General features: G+C 39.9%; 1 protein-coding gene across 3 annotated transcripts; it reads left to right on the top strand.

Moving 5' to 3' along the window:
- The first annotated feature begins 2900 nt into the window (after positions 1–2900).
- On the top strand, positions 2901–16890 carry CHAF1B (chromatin assembly factor 1 subunit B). 3 transcript variants are annotated; one of them, XM_020789384.3, is made up of 14 exons: positions 2901–3069; positions 3859–3989; positions 5698–5830; positions 7002–7119; positions 7938–8041; positions 8987–9083; positions 9862–9946; positions 10920–11013; positions 11577–11646; positions 11731–11822; positions 13384–13540; positions 14554–14973; positions 15412–15506; positions 16244–16890. In XM_020789384.3, the coding sequence occupies exons 2-14, from the start codon at positions 3864–3866 to the stop codon at positions 16354–16356; spliced, it is 1704 nt and encodes a 567-aa protein (XP_020645043.3). In that variant the 5' UTR covers positions 2901–3069; positions 3859–3863; the 3' UTR covers positions 16357–16890. The 3 variants fall into 3 exon arrangements, with proteins under 3 accessions (XP_020645043.3, XP_020645045.3, XP_020645044.3); XM_020789386.3 differs by having other exon boundaries at positions 2911–3069; positions 13387–13540; XM_020789385.3 differs by having other exon boundaries at positions 2927–3069; positions 3783–3989.
- Positions 16891–17181: the final 291 nt, after the last annotated feature.

Genomic DNA, 17181 nt, shown 5'->3' with positions numbered 1-17181 from the left:
AAGGTTGGTGAGAAATTAGTTGTTTAGTTCTTCTGAAGTCATGACTTGTCTTCTTGATGTTCTGCTGCAGTCCTGCTTTGGCACTTTCTTCTTTCATTAAAAGTCAATTCATTAATGCTTCCTGGCAGGAAGATGGTGTCATCTGCCTATCTTAAATTATTGATGTTTCTTCCATCAATTTTTACTCCTTCATTTGAATCTCATCCAGATTTCTGTATATGTTCTGCATACAGATTGAACAGATAAAAGGATAAAATGCACCTTTATCTGACACTTTTATCGATCCTAACAGCAGCTTCTTTTCCACAATACAGGTTATGTATCAGGACAATCAAGTGCTGAGGCACATCCATTTCTTCCAGAACAACCCAGTTTCTCATGATCCACACAGTCAAAGGTTTTGTTGTAGTCTATAAAGCAGGGATTGATCTTCTAAAGATTCTTCTGAACATTTTTCTGGGGTGTGCTTCAGTAGCCAGCAGATATTTGCAATATTATCTCAAATGCCTCTTTGTTTTTGAAATCCAGCTTGAACATCAGTCACATCTCATTCCATATAAGGTAAAAGCTTTTGTAGCAACATCTTGAGCATCACTTTGCTTGCATGGGAAATTATAGCAATGGCCTTATAGTTACCATACTCTTTGGCATCTCCTTTCTTGGGAATTGGCATGTATATTGAACGTTTCCAGTCTGGAAAATAGTTTTGTTTTCCATGTTTGTTGGCATATTTTTGTTAGGATTTTGACTTAATCTCCCTCTGTATCTTGAAAAAAGTCTATTGCTATTCCATTTACCCCTTGTTATTTATTTCTTCCTAGTGCTTTCAGAGTAGCTTTCACTCACTCTCTAGAACTGTAGGTTTTTCATCATAGAATTCTTCTTCAAATGAGTCTTTCATCCTTTTATCTCTTCTGTTTAGGTCTTCAGTATACTGTTTCCATTGTCTCTTTATTTTCTCCAGGTCAGATAGTGTGCTTCCCTGATGTTCATTCAACATTCCTAATCTGAACTGAAATTTCCCTTTGATTTTTGTATCCTCTGGAAGATATGTCTTGTTTTTCTCCTTCTCTCTCTCTCTCTCTCTTTGCACTGGTAATTGCAATAGTTCTCTTTATCTCTATGTGACAGTCACTGAAAGGCTGCATTCAGGATTTTGACCCTATTTCTATCAACCTTTAATTTAGCTTCTCATTTATCCTTCACAATTTTAAGTGTTTCTTCCATTATCCATCTAGGTTTTTCTTTCCTTTCTACTACAGGAATTGTCTGTTCAAATTCTTCCCTAATAATACATCTGGTTTCAGTCCAAAGTTCTTCTTGTTCACAATCAGTTGAGTCAAGTAGTGTAAATCTGGTCCTTATGTGAACCTAAATTTATCAGGAATGTTGTTTGAATTATATTTTGACATTAGAATTCTTTAGGTCTTCTCTTTTTCAGCTTTAATGTTGGATATTAACAGTTTGTGATAAATGCAACAATCTGTTTCTGCTCTTATCTTAGTTGAGAGAATACAGCTTCTCTGTCTCCTGCTTCCATTTATGTAGTCTATTTGGTTTTTATATCAACCTTCTGATAATTTCCACATGTATAGCCTTCTGGTTGGGTTTTTGAAACGTGTTTGCAATGAATAGAACATTGGCTTTGTAGAATTCTACGAGTCATTCTCCTGCATTTCTGTCCTATAGTCAAATTTTCCAGCAACATTTGGTTCTGCTTTGTTCCTTACTTTTGCATTCCAATCATCTATAATTCGCACTTATTTTGCGGTGTGATCGGATGCTGTGTGAATGCATGAATACTTGGAACATAGACTTGAATGATAGTTATCTTGATATTATTCAGTCAGATCTTGCATTACAGCCCCTAACTGCCTGTGTATTACTACATCTTGCCTCAGCGTTACAGCCACTCAGTTTCTTCTGATTTTGTCATTTCCGGGCTATAACACTTTGTAGCTGTTTGACTAAAAATATCCCATTCCAATCCACTTTTGTTCACTGACATCAAGGACTGCAATGTTTATACCTTACCCTTCTTGCTTTCCATTTTACCTTGTCACATTCCAATTGTATGTGTTGTACAACTTCAGACTTTTCTTTCACCTGTGTTCCTCAGCCATTGGACATCCCTTCAATTTTAATATAGTGTCATTAGTGACAGAGCTATTCGTACTTGTCCTTTGCTCTTCCCCAGTGGCTGGTTGAGTGCTGACCTAGGAGTCTCATCTTGCGGCACTATCTCTTGTTTCATTTGGGACTACAGTATCTCATTGTAAGGGTTTCATGGTAAGGAAAGTACAGCAGGGGTTTACCATCACCATCTACTGTGGCGGTACTAAAAAAAGTTAGCTTGAGTATCACAGTTGTTGCGTCCTCCACTAGTGTCATTTTCAGCTACCTCAGCTGCCCAGTTAGCTGCCTTGAAGATGGGTGGATGCCTCTTAGTCTGGTGCCTCAGCTGTGACCCTTCCTGTTTGGGTGACCGGCTAGGAAGGAGTCCAGGCTCCTAAAGGAGTTTGGCCTCCTGACAGCATTGCCGTCCGCTCCTCTGGCAACACAAACCTCTTCGTCACGTTAAACTGTGCATCTAGGAAAGGGCGTGCCACATAAACCCATCTGCAGTATTTCGGTGCCCATATAGCTGCACGTGTGCATGGTTTTTCATGTCGGGTTTTTAACTGCTCTTGTCCATCTCTCGGAGGATACGCGGTTTCTTTAGCTTTGTTACAAACCCTCCTGAAAGTCGCTGCGAAGGAGCGGAGGAAGTCGGCCGACGCGGCGAGTAAAGCACGGGGGAAGAGCTCGGCCCAGTGGGCGGCACCTTTTCTACCTCAGAGTCCGAGAAAGCGGGCCGCGGCCAGGCTCCTCCTTCGGGGACGCTTCTTGTGCCTCTTGTGCGCAGCCGCGAGCGCGGGAACCGGCGACTGGGTTTGCGCTCTTGCGGAATTTCGGTCCCGCTGTGCGTTCGGGTGGGGGGGGGGGAGTACCTTGGGCTTTCGGAAGCGGGGAGAAGCCCAACGAGCAGCCCTGCTCAAAAAAAGGCAGCGTTGCGAGTTCTCAGGCGAGGTAGGTGGGTTGCCCCTATATTTAGGTAGGCGGGCGGGAAAGCAGCCTCTTCCGAGGGAGAGGGAAGGGGGGAGGTCCTTCTGTGTGAGCTGTCACGACAAGAAGCGAGCCGTCCCCCCCCCCCACCCAGCAGAGAGGACGGGAATGGAGGGTTTTCTCCTCCCCCCACTCCCACCCCGGGCATGGAGCAGCCGAGTTGGGGGAAGCATCTGTTGCAGGTCCCGTTCCGCTCAGGACGCAAGAGAAGGGAGTGTAACTCCCGAGAGAAGACAACACGCGTGGGGCCAAGAGAGAATTCGCTTTAGACTGGAGGGAAGTTTTCAGCTGAAATCTTAACTCAGACATGAAAAGGGATGTGTGGGTGGGTCTCAGCCTAAGCTGTTCCAGTTTACCTGGAGTGCCTCCTTCTAACTCAGCTGCTATTTGAAGGTAATGCTTCCCAGGCTCATAGAGCTATCTGTCATATGCTGACAGCAGAACTTGCAAATGTTGGCTGGAGGATTCTGGGAGTTGACTTGAAACAAAATATCCAAGCCGCTGGGTTCGATAATGTACATTAAGTGCTTTGGAGAATGTGATATTTATTATTATTTAAAGTCCTATATCAACTGGGCATCGGTATGGTCCTGTGTTTTGTCTTTCATTCAGGGCATGCTAAGGTTGACTGTAAAATATAGTTTTTGAAGATTTGTATTTCTTTTGTTTATGAAAAGTACTTACTCTGCTGAAATTGGGAGTGATCCATCCACTTTGAGCTAAATTGAAATGCAAACTTTGGATTTGCTGTAGAAAGGATGAAAGTCATCACCTGTGAAATCGCATGGCACAATAAAGAACCAGTGTACAGTTTAGACTTCCAGCATGGAACTGATGGGAAGATCAACAGACTGGCCTCTGCTGGAGTGGACACGACTGTTCGTGTGAGTTCCTTTGCACTGTGGCCAAATGGGCTGTCCAAAGTTAATGGGTTTTACTGGTTATAGTGATGCCTATTGCATGTATTTTAGCTTTGCATGCAGCAGTCCCATGGAGGGAAGGGTTAAACCAGGTTGCTACTGGGGATTGTCTATTCTAGTTCCAGCAGTCTGTGAGAAATAAGGCTTTTCCCCACTACTTGGTCTTCTTCTCTCTCTCTCCCCCTATTTTCATAAGATGTCTCCCAGAAAGACAGCAAGTTGAAGTTGAATCAACAGGCATTTTTGTGTCCTTAAGCTCTTTATGAATAATAAACACACCAAAATGTGCTTACCAAGTATGGTTTAAAGAGCTTTTTCTCTTTGCTCCAACTGCAGTAGCACCTTGGTTTACAAATTTAATGCCTTCTCTGGGATGTTACATAATGTGAAAAATTCGTAAACCGAATGCAGTTTGCCATAGGAACAGGGGCGGCACTATAAACCTCCAGGCACAATGCATCTTGTGGAAACTTCCTTTGTACTGCGGGAATAAATCATAAACCGAGGCATTATTTTCAATGGGTTTCCGTTAGTAAACCAAAAATTATGTTAACTGAGCCATTTGTAAACTGAGGTACTACTGTACACTCATATTGGTTTTAGCCAGCTAAATAGCTGCTATGTATGACTGCTTCCAAATACAGTGGTGCCTCAATTTACGACCATCCCAACGTACAACCATTTTGAGTTGCAACCTGGCAGGACAAAGTTCCAAACAGAGCAGTCCTAGAACGAGCTGGAATTTTCAGCATGAACACATTACTGAAACAGCGACGTCTACGTTGGCTCGGGCACGTCGTGAGAATGGCTGATGGTCAAATTGCAAAGGATCTCCTCTATGGAGAATTAGTGCAGGGAAAGCGCCCCAGAGGGAGACCACAACTGCGATACAAGGACATCTGCAAGCGAGATCTGAAGGCCTTAGGAATAGACCTCAACAGATGGGAAAACCTGACATCTGAGCGTTCAGCCTGGAGGCAGGTGGTGCATCACGGCCTCCCAATTTGAAGAGACCCTTGCCCAGCAGGCCGAGGCAAAGAGGAAGTCACCAGGGAGCCGGACAGGGGACAGACTGGATTTGTCTTCAGTGTGGAAGGGACTGTCACTCTCGAATTGGCCTCCTCAGCCACACTAGGCGCTGTTCCAAGCCCTCCATACAGAGCACGCTACCATAGTCTTTCGAGACTGAAGGATGCCTAACAATTATTATTATTATTATTTCAGACCCATCATGTTCCAATGCGGCTGGCTGTGTGTGGATGTTGGTGTTTTTATTTTATTTCAGCCCCATTGCGTTCCGATGGGGCTGGCTGTGTGTGGTGTGTTTTGTGATTATTTTCAGCCCCATCGCATTGCTCTGTTTGTTGTTATGTTTTTTTGATTATTTTTTTCGGCCATAAGAGATTAATGGGGTTTCAGTGTATTCCTATGGGGAATCGTGTTTTGACTTACTACCATTTTGAGTTACGCCCCATCTTCTGGAATGGATTATGGTCGTAAGTCGAGGCACCATTGTATCTCTTCTAGTTTTAACAAAAACCCTTCTATTCAAAATAGTCACAAACACAGTTAAGGTATATAAATCAGGAAGACCATTTGCATGCAACTTCACAAGGTCTGGGGATGCGCTTGTGCATCTCCTATGACTCTTTCTTGTTTTGCGTCTCTCTAGATATGGAAGGTAGAAAAGGGGCCAGATGGGAAAGCAATTGTGGAGTTCTTGTCCAATTTAGCTCGTCATACCAAAGCTGTGAATGTTGTGCGTTTTGCCCCTACTGGTGAGATTCTAGCATCTGGGGGAGATGGTGAGTATGTATCAAATGAGCACTGGTTTGAAATGGTTCAGTGCTAATTTGATTCTGAAGGTGTTTTGTATTGATACATTCATAAAGAAATCGGTGTTATAACACTTGATAAAAGTGTCAAAACTCGAATCTGGTATCAAAAACCTAAGGGATGCCATTTACAATAGAAGTAACAATATTTATTACTTTCTTTAGAAACTAAAGAATCTTTTTAAAAGGTTATACATATTAGGCAAAATACATTGTTGTCCTCTTGGAGTAGACCCTTGAAAGGAACTGAATTTGTTAGTTGCATCTCAATTAAGGCTCATGACTTCCATGGGTCTAATTTAAATAGCATGAATTTGGGGTTTAGCCCAGTGTTTCTGTTAGTGTGCCCAGGTACAAAATTATGAAGTCAGAAATAGGTGTTATCGTAATATATATTGTTAACATTGATAACTTCAAAACTTCTTACCGAACATTTTCATGTGCTTTTATTCCCAGCCACTTGTTCAGAAGAGCTTAGTAAGATTACCAGTCTTTGACTTGAACTCTTTGAATTCATATTTTTAATGTTATATGATCACCATGGTCAAATGAGGCAAGGAGGAAGTATTATTGGGCAAAATACTGTTGTTGTAACTTTGTGCAGCATGACCTGGATCAGACTATGGAAGTATTTAATTTAAAACAATTATAGGCTTCCTTATCCCCCCCCCCCCGGTTCCTTTTATGTTTTGAGGCTTCCTAAGGCTCTCTCTTGCCCTGGAGAAGCCTTTGGGAACCATGGAATGGGTGTGTGGGAGCCTTTTAATAGTAAGAACAAGAAATCACTGCTAGATTGCTACCAGTGAGATCCGGACTGCTGCTGGCAGTTTTTTACTATTGAATGCTCTCCCCCGATCCTGGTGCATAAAAGAGCCCTACAAAGCCTCACAATCTAAAAGAAGGGGGGTATAGAAAGCTTAGGTTGTTAAAGTTCTATATTGTGCATCCCAATCCTATGTATATCTATTTATCATTAAGCATTCTTGAGTTCAGTGGGGCTTACTCCCAGGTAAGTGTATATAACTGCCACCTAATTCAGGTTGTTACTGTGACTGTTTTGCATTATTTCTGCCAAAAAGTAAAATAATGGATAGAATGCTTGTTGCAAAAAAAGTTGTTCAGTAGAATTAATTTTTTACAGATGCTGCAATTTTATTGTGGAAGCTGAATGATAACAAAGAGTTGGAGCCAATTGCATTTCAAGATGAAGACGATAATCAGATGAATAAAGAACACTGGACAGTGATTAAAACCTTAAGGTACCATCACATCTCAAGAATTTTAAAGCTGCAGACTTCTGCTTGTAGAAATAGCAATAGACTTTAAGACTTTCTTGATTCCAGCAATAATAACAATTCGACAACTCCACATTCTAGATCCAGAACAATGTTTTTCTCTACATCAGTTTGACCTGTTTTTTGTATCTAGAGGTTAGTTCTCTGACTCCCAGCATGTCTGTGCTGCAGATTCAGGGCAAATGAGAAGTAGCTACTGTACATGTTCTTTATAGCTTCTTTGGTGCCACAAGGCCTTTTGTAGTATAGTTCTGGATTACTCCAATGTGGGCAACCACTGCTCTCTAGATCTTCTTGAAGTGTAGTTCTTGGCAATCACAGCCAGCATAGCCAGTTGTGAGAGATACTTGGAGTTCTAAGTCGACCAACATCTGGAGGCCCACAGTTGACCATCTTTGCTCTAATCATGCAGTGGTTCCCAACCTTGGGTAACCCACTTGTTTTTGGACTGCAACTTTCAGAAGCCTTCACCAGTAGCTATGCTGGCTGGGATTTCTGGGAGTTGCAGTCCAAGAACAAGTGGGTTACCCAAGGTTGGGAACCATTGCTCTAACTGGTGAAATGAGGCAGTGTTCTGGAACAATTCTGTCAGAGTGATTTGGGACTGGAGGGAAAGGCCTTTAATTGGTCAGTTCCTTTACTGTCCTGACCATTGTCTGGCTTAGATAGCTCAACAGTTTTAATAATAAAAAGCATTCATCTGACTGGCAGCATTTTCAGACTATTATATCAAACAATGTCTTCCTGTTAATTCAGTTCTTTTCGACTTTTCTTGTTTCTAGAGGTCACTTAGAAGATGTATATGATATTTGCTGGACTTCTGATGGAAACTACATGGCCTCTGCATCAGTGGACAACACAGCCATAATGTGGGATGTCAGTAAAGGTAAGGGCTAATTAGAATAGGAAGAACTAGTTGTTAATTACGAAGAATGGAGGAGGTCTCCTTGAAGGTTGGCTGTTAGGAGAAACACTGGATAAATAGAAGCAGTGGTGGTGGAAAAACTGTATGGACTGTATTCTGCAGATGAATTGTAGATATGTATTCCCTAACAATGAAGTTAATCACACTTTTGGAATCAAGTTGCTTGTGTTGAGTGATATAGGTGCAGTTTAAGCAAGAATGTATGAGTGTAGTGGGGGGATTATTTGGCTCTGGATGCTTGGATGGAAATCTTTCTTTGTGGCAGGAACAACATGTTTGCAGAGCTGCAAATTGGAATAAAACTGCTCAAAACACACATTTTGTTATAATGCGGCGAAAATGGAACTGCTTGCTGCCCACTAACCCAGCAAGAGCAATTCTGGCTAGTCAGCACTGAGTTAGCTGGGAAGCTTCCCAGCACTGGCTATTTTAAAGCAAAGTAGAGCTTATGTCATGAGAAACCACAAAAATAGTAAAAATAATAATTAGAAGAGCTGTGCAGATTTGTATACCAACTATAATTAACTCAGATCTGCACTACTGTAAAAGTCAGATGGATTCTTTATATTTAATAAATTAGCTAACTTTCCTAAGATTGTGGAAATTTACAATTTATGGTAAGCAAAAACAAAACAAAATGCCCTAACTTTTGCAGAATCTTACACTTAGCTTTAAAACATTTTCTCTAAAATATTAAGTTTTCTTACTATTGTAACACTCATTAGGAATTGTTCTATCCAAGTCACCTTGTCTCATTGCATTTTTGCAAATTGAACAGGAAAATCATCTGCTTACTGAAGGTTTGTGAAGAAGAGGGAGAACAAGGAGCATTGGTTAAATTAAAGCTGCCATAGAAATCAATTTGTTTTGTTGTGTTGCAAAGTAATCAATTGTTATTACTTCTAGGGCAAAAGGTTTCCATTTTTAATGAGCACAAAAGTTATGTGCAAGGAATAACATGGGACCCAATAGGACAGTATATAGCAACACTTAGTTGTGACAGGTAAGTTATTACTATTTTCAGTGCAAGACATTTCATTGAAATACTTCATTTTTATGTTTTCTGTACATATCTAATAATGTAAATACTTAATAATTTAAATAATGTCCTTCAAAAATGGAAGGCATGTAGTCACTTTATGCTGCAGTCATATACAATACTACAGTGGTGCCTCACATTACGATGTTAATTCGTTCCAGCGAAATCGCTGTAGAATGAAAACATCGTAAAGCAAAATTAAAAAGCCCATAGAAACGCATTAAAACCTGTTTAATGCGTTCATATGGGCTTGAAACTCACCGTCCAGCGAAGATCCTCCATACCGCAGCCATTTGCGCTGCCCGTGCAGCGAAGAATCCGTCCCAGAAAGCAGCGGGGGGCCATTTTGTTTACCAGGCGGCGGCCATTTTGAAACCGCTGATCAGCTGGCCGAAAAGCGTCATTTTGCGAGAAAGATCGTTGTAATGTGGTTTCGTCGTTAAATGTGGCGCCCATCTTGCGAGGCACCACTGTACTCAGAAATAGACCCGACAGGGTTCAGTGGGTCCAGGTGTAGGATTTTAGCCTTAAATGCCCATTTCTCTTAAGTGCTGCCATGGGGGTCATCCTACTCCCAGACAAAGCTGCTATGATTAATTCCACTCAGATAAAAGCTATAGTGCTTCTTGTTAGCCTGTAGCTTTTCTGAAATTCATTAGCAAATAATGTTTCAAATATTCCTATCAAAAGATTTCCATGTAGAATAATATATTCACTCTTGCTAACCTTATTTTTTATATAGGGTATTGAGAATATATAACACACAGACCAAGCGAGTGGCATTTAATGTTACCAAAATGCAGTCAGGTGGAGGATCTGAAGGAGAGGTAAGAAATGTTTCTTTGTTATACCAAAATGATATTTCTGGTGGCAAAAAAAAATCTTTGAAAATTGGTTCATTCTCTCTGACCCCAGCTGTCAATCTGCACGTGCTGTTATCACTAGAAATAAAAGCTGGAAAGAGAGGGGCAGGGGGATCTCTGGCCATCCAGGTGTTTTGGACTGCAGTTCTAACATTTCCTTATTGGATAGTCTTATCTAATTAGTTTGTTTATTTTCCACAGCAAACAGGGCTCAGAGCATCTCCCAGCAGACATTGCTTGTCAAAACTTATTACACTTGATGGAGGGAGGGGGAAGGAAAGGCATATTTTTACAAAACAGGAGGAACTCGATAGTACAACGTGCAGAATAAAAGGATCATTACAATGAAGTCGTTAAGGTTTAACGCAAAGAAAAAAACTAAAATAAAAGAACAAAAAAGTAGCAAGACTGATGCTGCCAGTACTAGTCTTGGAGCTCACTGAGAAGCCCCATCTAAATACATTTCAGAGGAGATGAGTCTTCTCTCCAAGTTATTTAGGTATCTCCATCTTTTGGGGCAGCAAAAGGGAAATGTTGGGGAGTGGATGTAGTGATAAGTGCTCTTCCATTTGTTCCAGCTTATGTGCCAGTCGTATTAAACTTAAAAAAAGAATAGTGCAAGTGTGTGCCAAGGACCACCTCTGGTATTGTCTAGGGACCCAGGAACACAGTATGTACTGTATATACACACAGGTATACACTCTCCTTGTCCATACAGTATGTGTGTGTGTACTCTTTAATCTCCACATGTACCGAGTATTACAAAGGGACAGACAGGTTTAAACAGGTTGAGCCTACTGCAAGGATGTGCATCACTGGAAGAGAGAGATTACTGTAGAGAATGCTTTCATCTTTTGAACTAAAAGCACTTACATGCAGGTAACTGTACAGCAGCGGCTCATAAGGGGATAATTTTTATTGTTGTCAAATTATCCAGGTGAAAAGCTATAGAATGTTCCATGATGACAGTATGAAGTCCTTCTTCCGAAGACTGAGTTTTACTCCTGATGGCTCTTTGCTTCTTGCTCCTGGTATATCTGGATATTTTTGTTCCTTCATATGGATCTGCAGCTACTCATGTATAGTTCAGTATTTACTGGGAAGCACAGTTATACTTTCCCCTATATTTGCACTGCTTTATACATATGAAAAGTTTTAAAACAATTTGCAACCCAACAATAAATTTCTGCCTTAAAACACTATGAACTGAGTATTTTAAGATGGTAGTCACGCATGTAAATTAAATTCCTTTTTAAACGAATTTTGATTTCTGGAGCTGTACTGTATGTTGGTTTAAGATTATGATTCTTTCTTGTTAGTTATAATAATTTATTCAGGCCCCTTAGATTCTAACCACTTTCATTATAAAGGAGTTTATACTTTATAACTAGTGTTTATACTTACACTTTTATCATTATATTAATATTGATTAGTTATACTGGTGTTTGCTACACTTCTAAATTAAATAGTTTGTTACATGAAAGAAAAGAGAGAATGATTTGAAGTTTTTATTGAATGTTTTCCAGTTAAATGGACCTATTTATTTATTTATTTTTGAAAAATTAATATTTTTCCACCTCTTTAACTTTTGCAGCAGGTTGTGTGGAATCAGGAGAAAATGTAACAAACACTACATATGTTTTTTCAAGAACAAATCTAAAAAGGTATAGTCTTACTATATCCATATTTTCTCATATTTTGAAGCACATTGCAAACACTTTCCCTAAATGATTACTCTTTCTTATTAGGCCTATAGCTCATCTACCTTGTCCTGGGAAGGCAACCCTAGCTGTTCGTTGCTGCCCAGTATACTTTGAGTTAAGACCTACAGTTAACAAAGGTATTGTGAATCTTTTGGAGAGTATACTGTAATCCAGGTGTTGTCAAAGTATACTAAGCCTATTGATCTGTTCCATATTTTAAATTTTAATGGCTTGTACTACAGTAGTGCTATCCTACAAATTTGATTCAGGTGGTCATTACACAGGCATTTAGCCCACTGTTTGGTCTGCTGCAGGGACAAGCTGGTTCACTTCTAAAGATGCCAATCAGATGACACCTTTGCTACAGTGAAACAGCCTACCCCCAATCCTACTTGTTTTGGTATAAGTAGGATCGCTCTGTTTTGGTTCATTTCCAGCATGTGCAATAGCTGGAAATGAACAAGAATGAGCTTTATTGTTTGAATTGTCAATATTGTGAAGTGACTTAAGAAGAGAGCCAGTTCAGAATATTGGTAAATTAAACACTTCCTTAGCATTGTGGAGGGGCTGAGGATGTTTAAAAAAGTGTATTATGGCAGTGCATATTCACTATGTCACTTTAAAAAAATAAAAGCCAAATAGAAACTTCCTTCTGGAAGTGAGAGGAGACAGGATCAGAGAATGAGAGGGGTTTTGTTTGCTTTTCTCCTCTGGGCCCTCGTTGTCCCCACCTGTCTCCTCCTGCTTCCAGGAAGAACTTTCCTATTTGGCTTTTATTTTTCAAACATGATGCAGCAAGTATGGGCTGCCCTAATATATTTGAAAAAAAGCAAATCCACTTCCTTGGCTCTTCCACAGAGCCAAGGAAGAGTATAATTTGCCAATATCCTGAAGTGGCTCTCTTCTTAAGCTACTTCAGACTATTGGCAAATTGACGGGGCTGGTGTGGACACATGTTGTTGAATATAGTGTTGTTTAACAAATTAGGCCATCGGTTAAACTAAAATCGTTTAGAGTCTCCATAGGTTTATTACTTTCTATGTATTATCTGAAGTACTCATCTCCTGCTCTGTAGTAACCTACCTTACGAAAAATACAGCTAAGGTAAAGACATCTTTAAAAAATACAGCAGACATAGAAATTTAAGACGGTGATGAAGATTTGTACAAATTACAGCAATCTGGAAAAACTTTGAAACAAATGTGTAAAAATTCCTTTTAATAGATACCAGTTTCCTTGGGTTTAATAGGGAGGGAAGGAGGGATCTTTTTAATGTTTTTTGGAATCACAATAATGTACAGTATTCTGTTTTTTTGGAAGTTAATCTTCAGAATTAAAACATAGTCTTGTGGTACCTTAAAGACTAAGAAGTTGATTCTACCCATGGATTGTAGTCCATGATAGCAGAATTAGTCTCTTCTGTGCTGTAAGCATGCCTAAGTTTTGTTTGAATCCTTAGAAAAAGGGTTAAAAGCAAGTACTTAAACATTATTTTGGAACGATTTCTTATATTTATATCCCTTTTCTTAAAGGAAAGGAGCTTTATCTGGCTTATGTGATTGTCCTCCTCATTTTTATCCTCACAGCAATCCTGTAAGGCTAAGTTAGGCTGAGAGACAGTGATGAGCAAAATGTGGGGAAAAGCTGATAGTCTAAATGAGAAATGGCTTTTAATCTGATAATTCTCTATTGTTTTAGAAGAAGCTACCCAGAAGACTGGCCTAATAAATCTTCCCTATCGGTTGGTTTTTGCTGTTGCTTCAGAAGATTCTGTGCTCTTCTATGATACACAACAATCTTTTCCATTTGGTTATGTTTCTAACATACATTACCATACGTTGAGTGACATTTCGTGGTAAGTTCTTAGCTGTTCTTGTGAATACTTTTCACAACAGGCTGGGCTTTATTCATTATACTGACAAGACTATGCAGCAAACATCCTGCTACTGCTCTTTTAACTCTCTTAGCATGGATTCTCAATGCCTGAGCTACTGTATTTTTCCGTGTATAAGACACCCCCATGTATAAGACACCCCCACTTTTCTAACCCAAAATTCAAGAAATCTAAGTGGGGCTTAGCAAGTGGAGGGGAAAGCAGGGATCAAAGCCCTGCAGGATCACTTTGATCCCTGCTTTCCCCTCCACTTGTTTTTGTTCTCTCCTCATCTTACTTCCGTGTACAAGACGACCCTCAATTTTTGGTCTAAAGATTTCAAACAAAAGCATAGTCTTGTACACGGAAAATACGGTATCTCCTAAATCTTCTCCTCCCAGAGAAGCAAAAACAAAGGTGTCTAACACCAAATCTGTCAGAACATTGAATTATTATTATTATTATAAACAAGACAATATATATTCTATAAAACAAAAATATTCTCATTGTACACTGAACTTTCATCTACAGAGTAAGCAATGCAGTGAGGCATGGATTTATGCATCTATGGTGAACTTGTTTTCAGATATTACTATAGCTGTTTTACATAATTTTAAGCATTAAAATTCTTTTTAGCAGTGTTCTATAAATTGTCCTGTGTTCTTCAATTGTGTGATGCAACTGTCTTCATCAATAAGAAATGTCTTCTGTTGTTTGGATTTGGGAAACTTCTGCCTCTGTTCACTTAGCAATATTCTTTACACCGTGTTTAAGAATAAAAATGTCATGATGATAAAGCCTTAGATTGTTTTATTGCAATTACAAAAATTACCATAGGTAAGATCAGGGGACTTTGGCTCATACTCTTCAAATCAAAAAGTTGGATGGGTTTCCAGCACATTCAAAAAAATCTGCTGAAAGTAGTGGTAGTCCTATGTGGAAGATGGAACTGTAACGCTAAACTTTTTTTCCCTATTTCTGTAAATAAACACCAGGTCTAGCGATGGATCCTTCCTCGCTATTTCTTCTACAGATGGATATTGTTCTTTTGTGACTTTTGAAGATGAAGAACTTGGAATCCCTCTGAAAGAGAAGCCAGCTCTTATTGTGAAGACCCCCAGCACAGCAGAAAAAAAACTGAAAAGGGGCCAGTCTCCTAGTATTGTCTCCCCAGTCCCCAAACCAGTGGATAGCACTCCTCCAAATAGGACTGTAGATCCAGGCAGCCCAACTGTGCAATGTAAGACTACAGTAAGCAGTAAAGACTCGCCTTCCACACCTGTTGCCATTAGAAACATCCCAGCGTCTTCCTCAGAAGAGAGGAAATCTATGCAGCCATCAAGCCACAGTTCAAAAGCAAACCAACCCAGAAGGATTACACTTAATACCTTACAAGCATGGAGTAAAACACCAAGGTAAGCTTCATGTTAACAGTTTGTAGCTGGAAAGAAATACAGTGGTGCCCCGCTTAACAACGATAATGCGTTCCAGCAAAATCGCTGCACAGCGAAATTGTCATCAAGCCAAAAAAAAAAAAAAAACCACCAAAAAATAAAACCATTGAAATGCGGGACACCACTGTAGCTTCAAAGGCCAGCTTCAAAATGGCATTTGACAAGAATCAACCTTTGTGTAGTGCCAGAAGCCTCCTTTCTAGATTTCTGAAGAGACCTCTGCTCAGGATCTCGTGAGAATGGCAGCCCCTAATCCAGCCTCCAGGCCATTAAGAATTGGTGGAAACAGAGGAGGAGACTTGGCACTGAGCAAAGTGGGGAGGGAAGAAAAGGTCTACATGTTTGTGGAAATAGGTGATTTCCAAAGTTTTCCTGATTTTTCCTTTATTTCTTGTTTAGGAGAGTGGCTTTGATTCCTCTAAAGGCAGATAGTCTGGACTCACCATCTTCGTATCTAGCCTCTACAGCTTCCTCCACAGAAACAATTCAGCATGGTAAAATATCTTACTCTTGATAGCTTTTTGTTATGTGCCAAGTCAGAACTGATTTATAGTGACCCTGATAGGGCTTTCAAGGTAAGTGAGATATTTAAGGAGTGGCTTTTATCAGTTCCATACCCCCAGTGAGTTCCCATGGCTGGGCAGGGATTCAAACCCAGACCTCCTGAGTCCTAGTCTGACGGTCTATCTATTACACCACACTGGGTGTGTCTTGATAGCTCACTGAGTGTCAGATGATTAGTGGTAACTGTCTCTGTTTTCCTTCTTCTTTATAGCTCATGTTTGCAGTCTATGTGCACACAGCATTAAAATGAGAGATTTATAGGTTTCTGTTTTTGGACTACATGACCTAGAAGTCTCCAGACAGCTGTTCTTACAAATTTTATGAGAGAATTGTCAAACTCCTGTTATGCAGTTCCACAGGCACAGTGGTGATGTAATCAGTGGCAGCAAGTTGCTGCTGTTAAATGGCTCCTTTTGGGTTTTTTTGTTTGTTTGTTTTGGTGCACATATTACATTTATAAATCTTACCTTTAAACCATGGCAGTTTGCTTTTAATGAGCAGCAATTTGCTGCCAGTGGTGGCATCATCACTTTTACACAGAGCTGTGCACCAGGATTTCAGCCAATATATTGCATTACCGTGAGATAATATATTTGTCCTTGTCATCCCAGTATTTGAAAAGCTTGCAGCAATTTAAACAATTTATTTATTTCCCCAAATATTTCAGAGAGACCCTCACCACCTGAGGACCGCTTGCAGAATCCACCATCTCCAAAGCGTGTTAGAATGGATGATGATACTGTCTTTGGATTACACGAAAAGGAAGAAGTGATGGAATGAATGGATGCATTACCCTGCAACACGCCCAGAGTTAATATTCTTGCAAAAACAGCACCTAAAATAGACATTTCTGCTCAAAATTATATCTGCATAAAACATTCTGCTATGTGGCAAGGGAGTAACTATATCATCCTTTGTCCTAAAATTCTAGGTAGAATATTAGTAACCTGATCAACCACTGAAAGATGCAGTTTGCATAGGTATGAGCTGTGACGTTTCTATGTTTATTTAGAGTGACAGTGTTGTTGAAGATGCAGTGTATAGAATAAAAACATTCAACATACAATATTAGCCTGTTCCTCTGATACTTAGTTTCATTTATTCATTTTAAAAATGTATAAAATTGTGTCTCATATCTAAAATATTTGCAATTTGGAATGATACTAACATAGAAGGAAATAACAGAGAAGAACACATTCATTAGCACCACAGTATCTGTTTCATGAAAAATTTTGTGACAGAAAATGTAATTCACCTGAATTGAAATCTGAAATAGATGAGCAAGTTAACATTAAAAAGTTAAGATTGAGTTTCTTTAATGTGTTTTGCTGCAGTCAGCTATGTTTCAGCTAGAAGATACTACTATTACAGTTGTTGGATATGCAGTCAATTCTGTGCCGGATCATGGAGAAATAAACACATCAAGCTCAAAGTATCTTACTTCAGCGTAGATATGTATGCACATGCAGCCTGCTTAATGTGAAAACTTAGTATCATGTAAAGCAATGGTCCCCAAGCTTTTTAACACTGCAGACCGGTTGGGGAAGGCAGGACACCCCCCCTGTGTGCCTGCCTGAAGGAGTGGAAGGCACTCACGTGGTCACT

This window comes from Pogona vitticeps, chromosome 3 (genome assembly GCF_051106095.1).
Source record: "Pogona vitticeps strain Pit_001003342236 chromosome 3, PviZW2.1, whole genome shotgun sequence".
NCBI lineage: Eukaryota > Metazoa > Chordata > Lepidosauria > Squamata > Agamidae > Pogona > Pogona vitticeps.
This window is presented reverse-complemented; position numbering and strand designations above follow the sequence as displayed.

Bases quoted from the DNA above. Each gene is read 5' to 3' on its own strand.
- CHAF1B (XM_020789384.3), top strand. From the start codon at position 3,864: ATGAAAGTCATCACCTGTGAAATCGCATGGCACAATAAAGAACCAGTG. The intron at 9,947-10,919 runs GTAAGAAATGTT...CAAATTATCCAG, and splicing joins GTGGAGGATCTGAAGGAGAG to GTGAAAAGCTATAGAATGTT. The intron at 13,541-14,553 runs GTAAGTTCTTAG...AATAAACACCAG, and splicing joins ACGTTGAGTGACATTTCGTG to GTCTAGCGATGGATCCTTCC.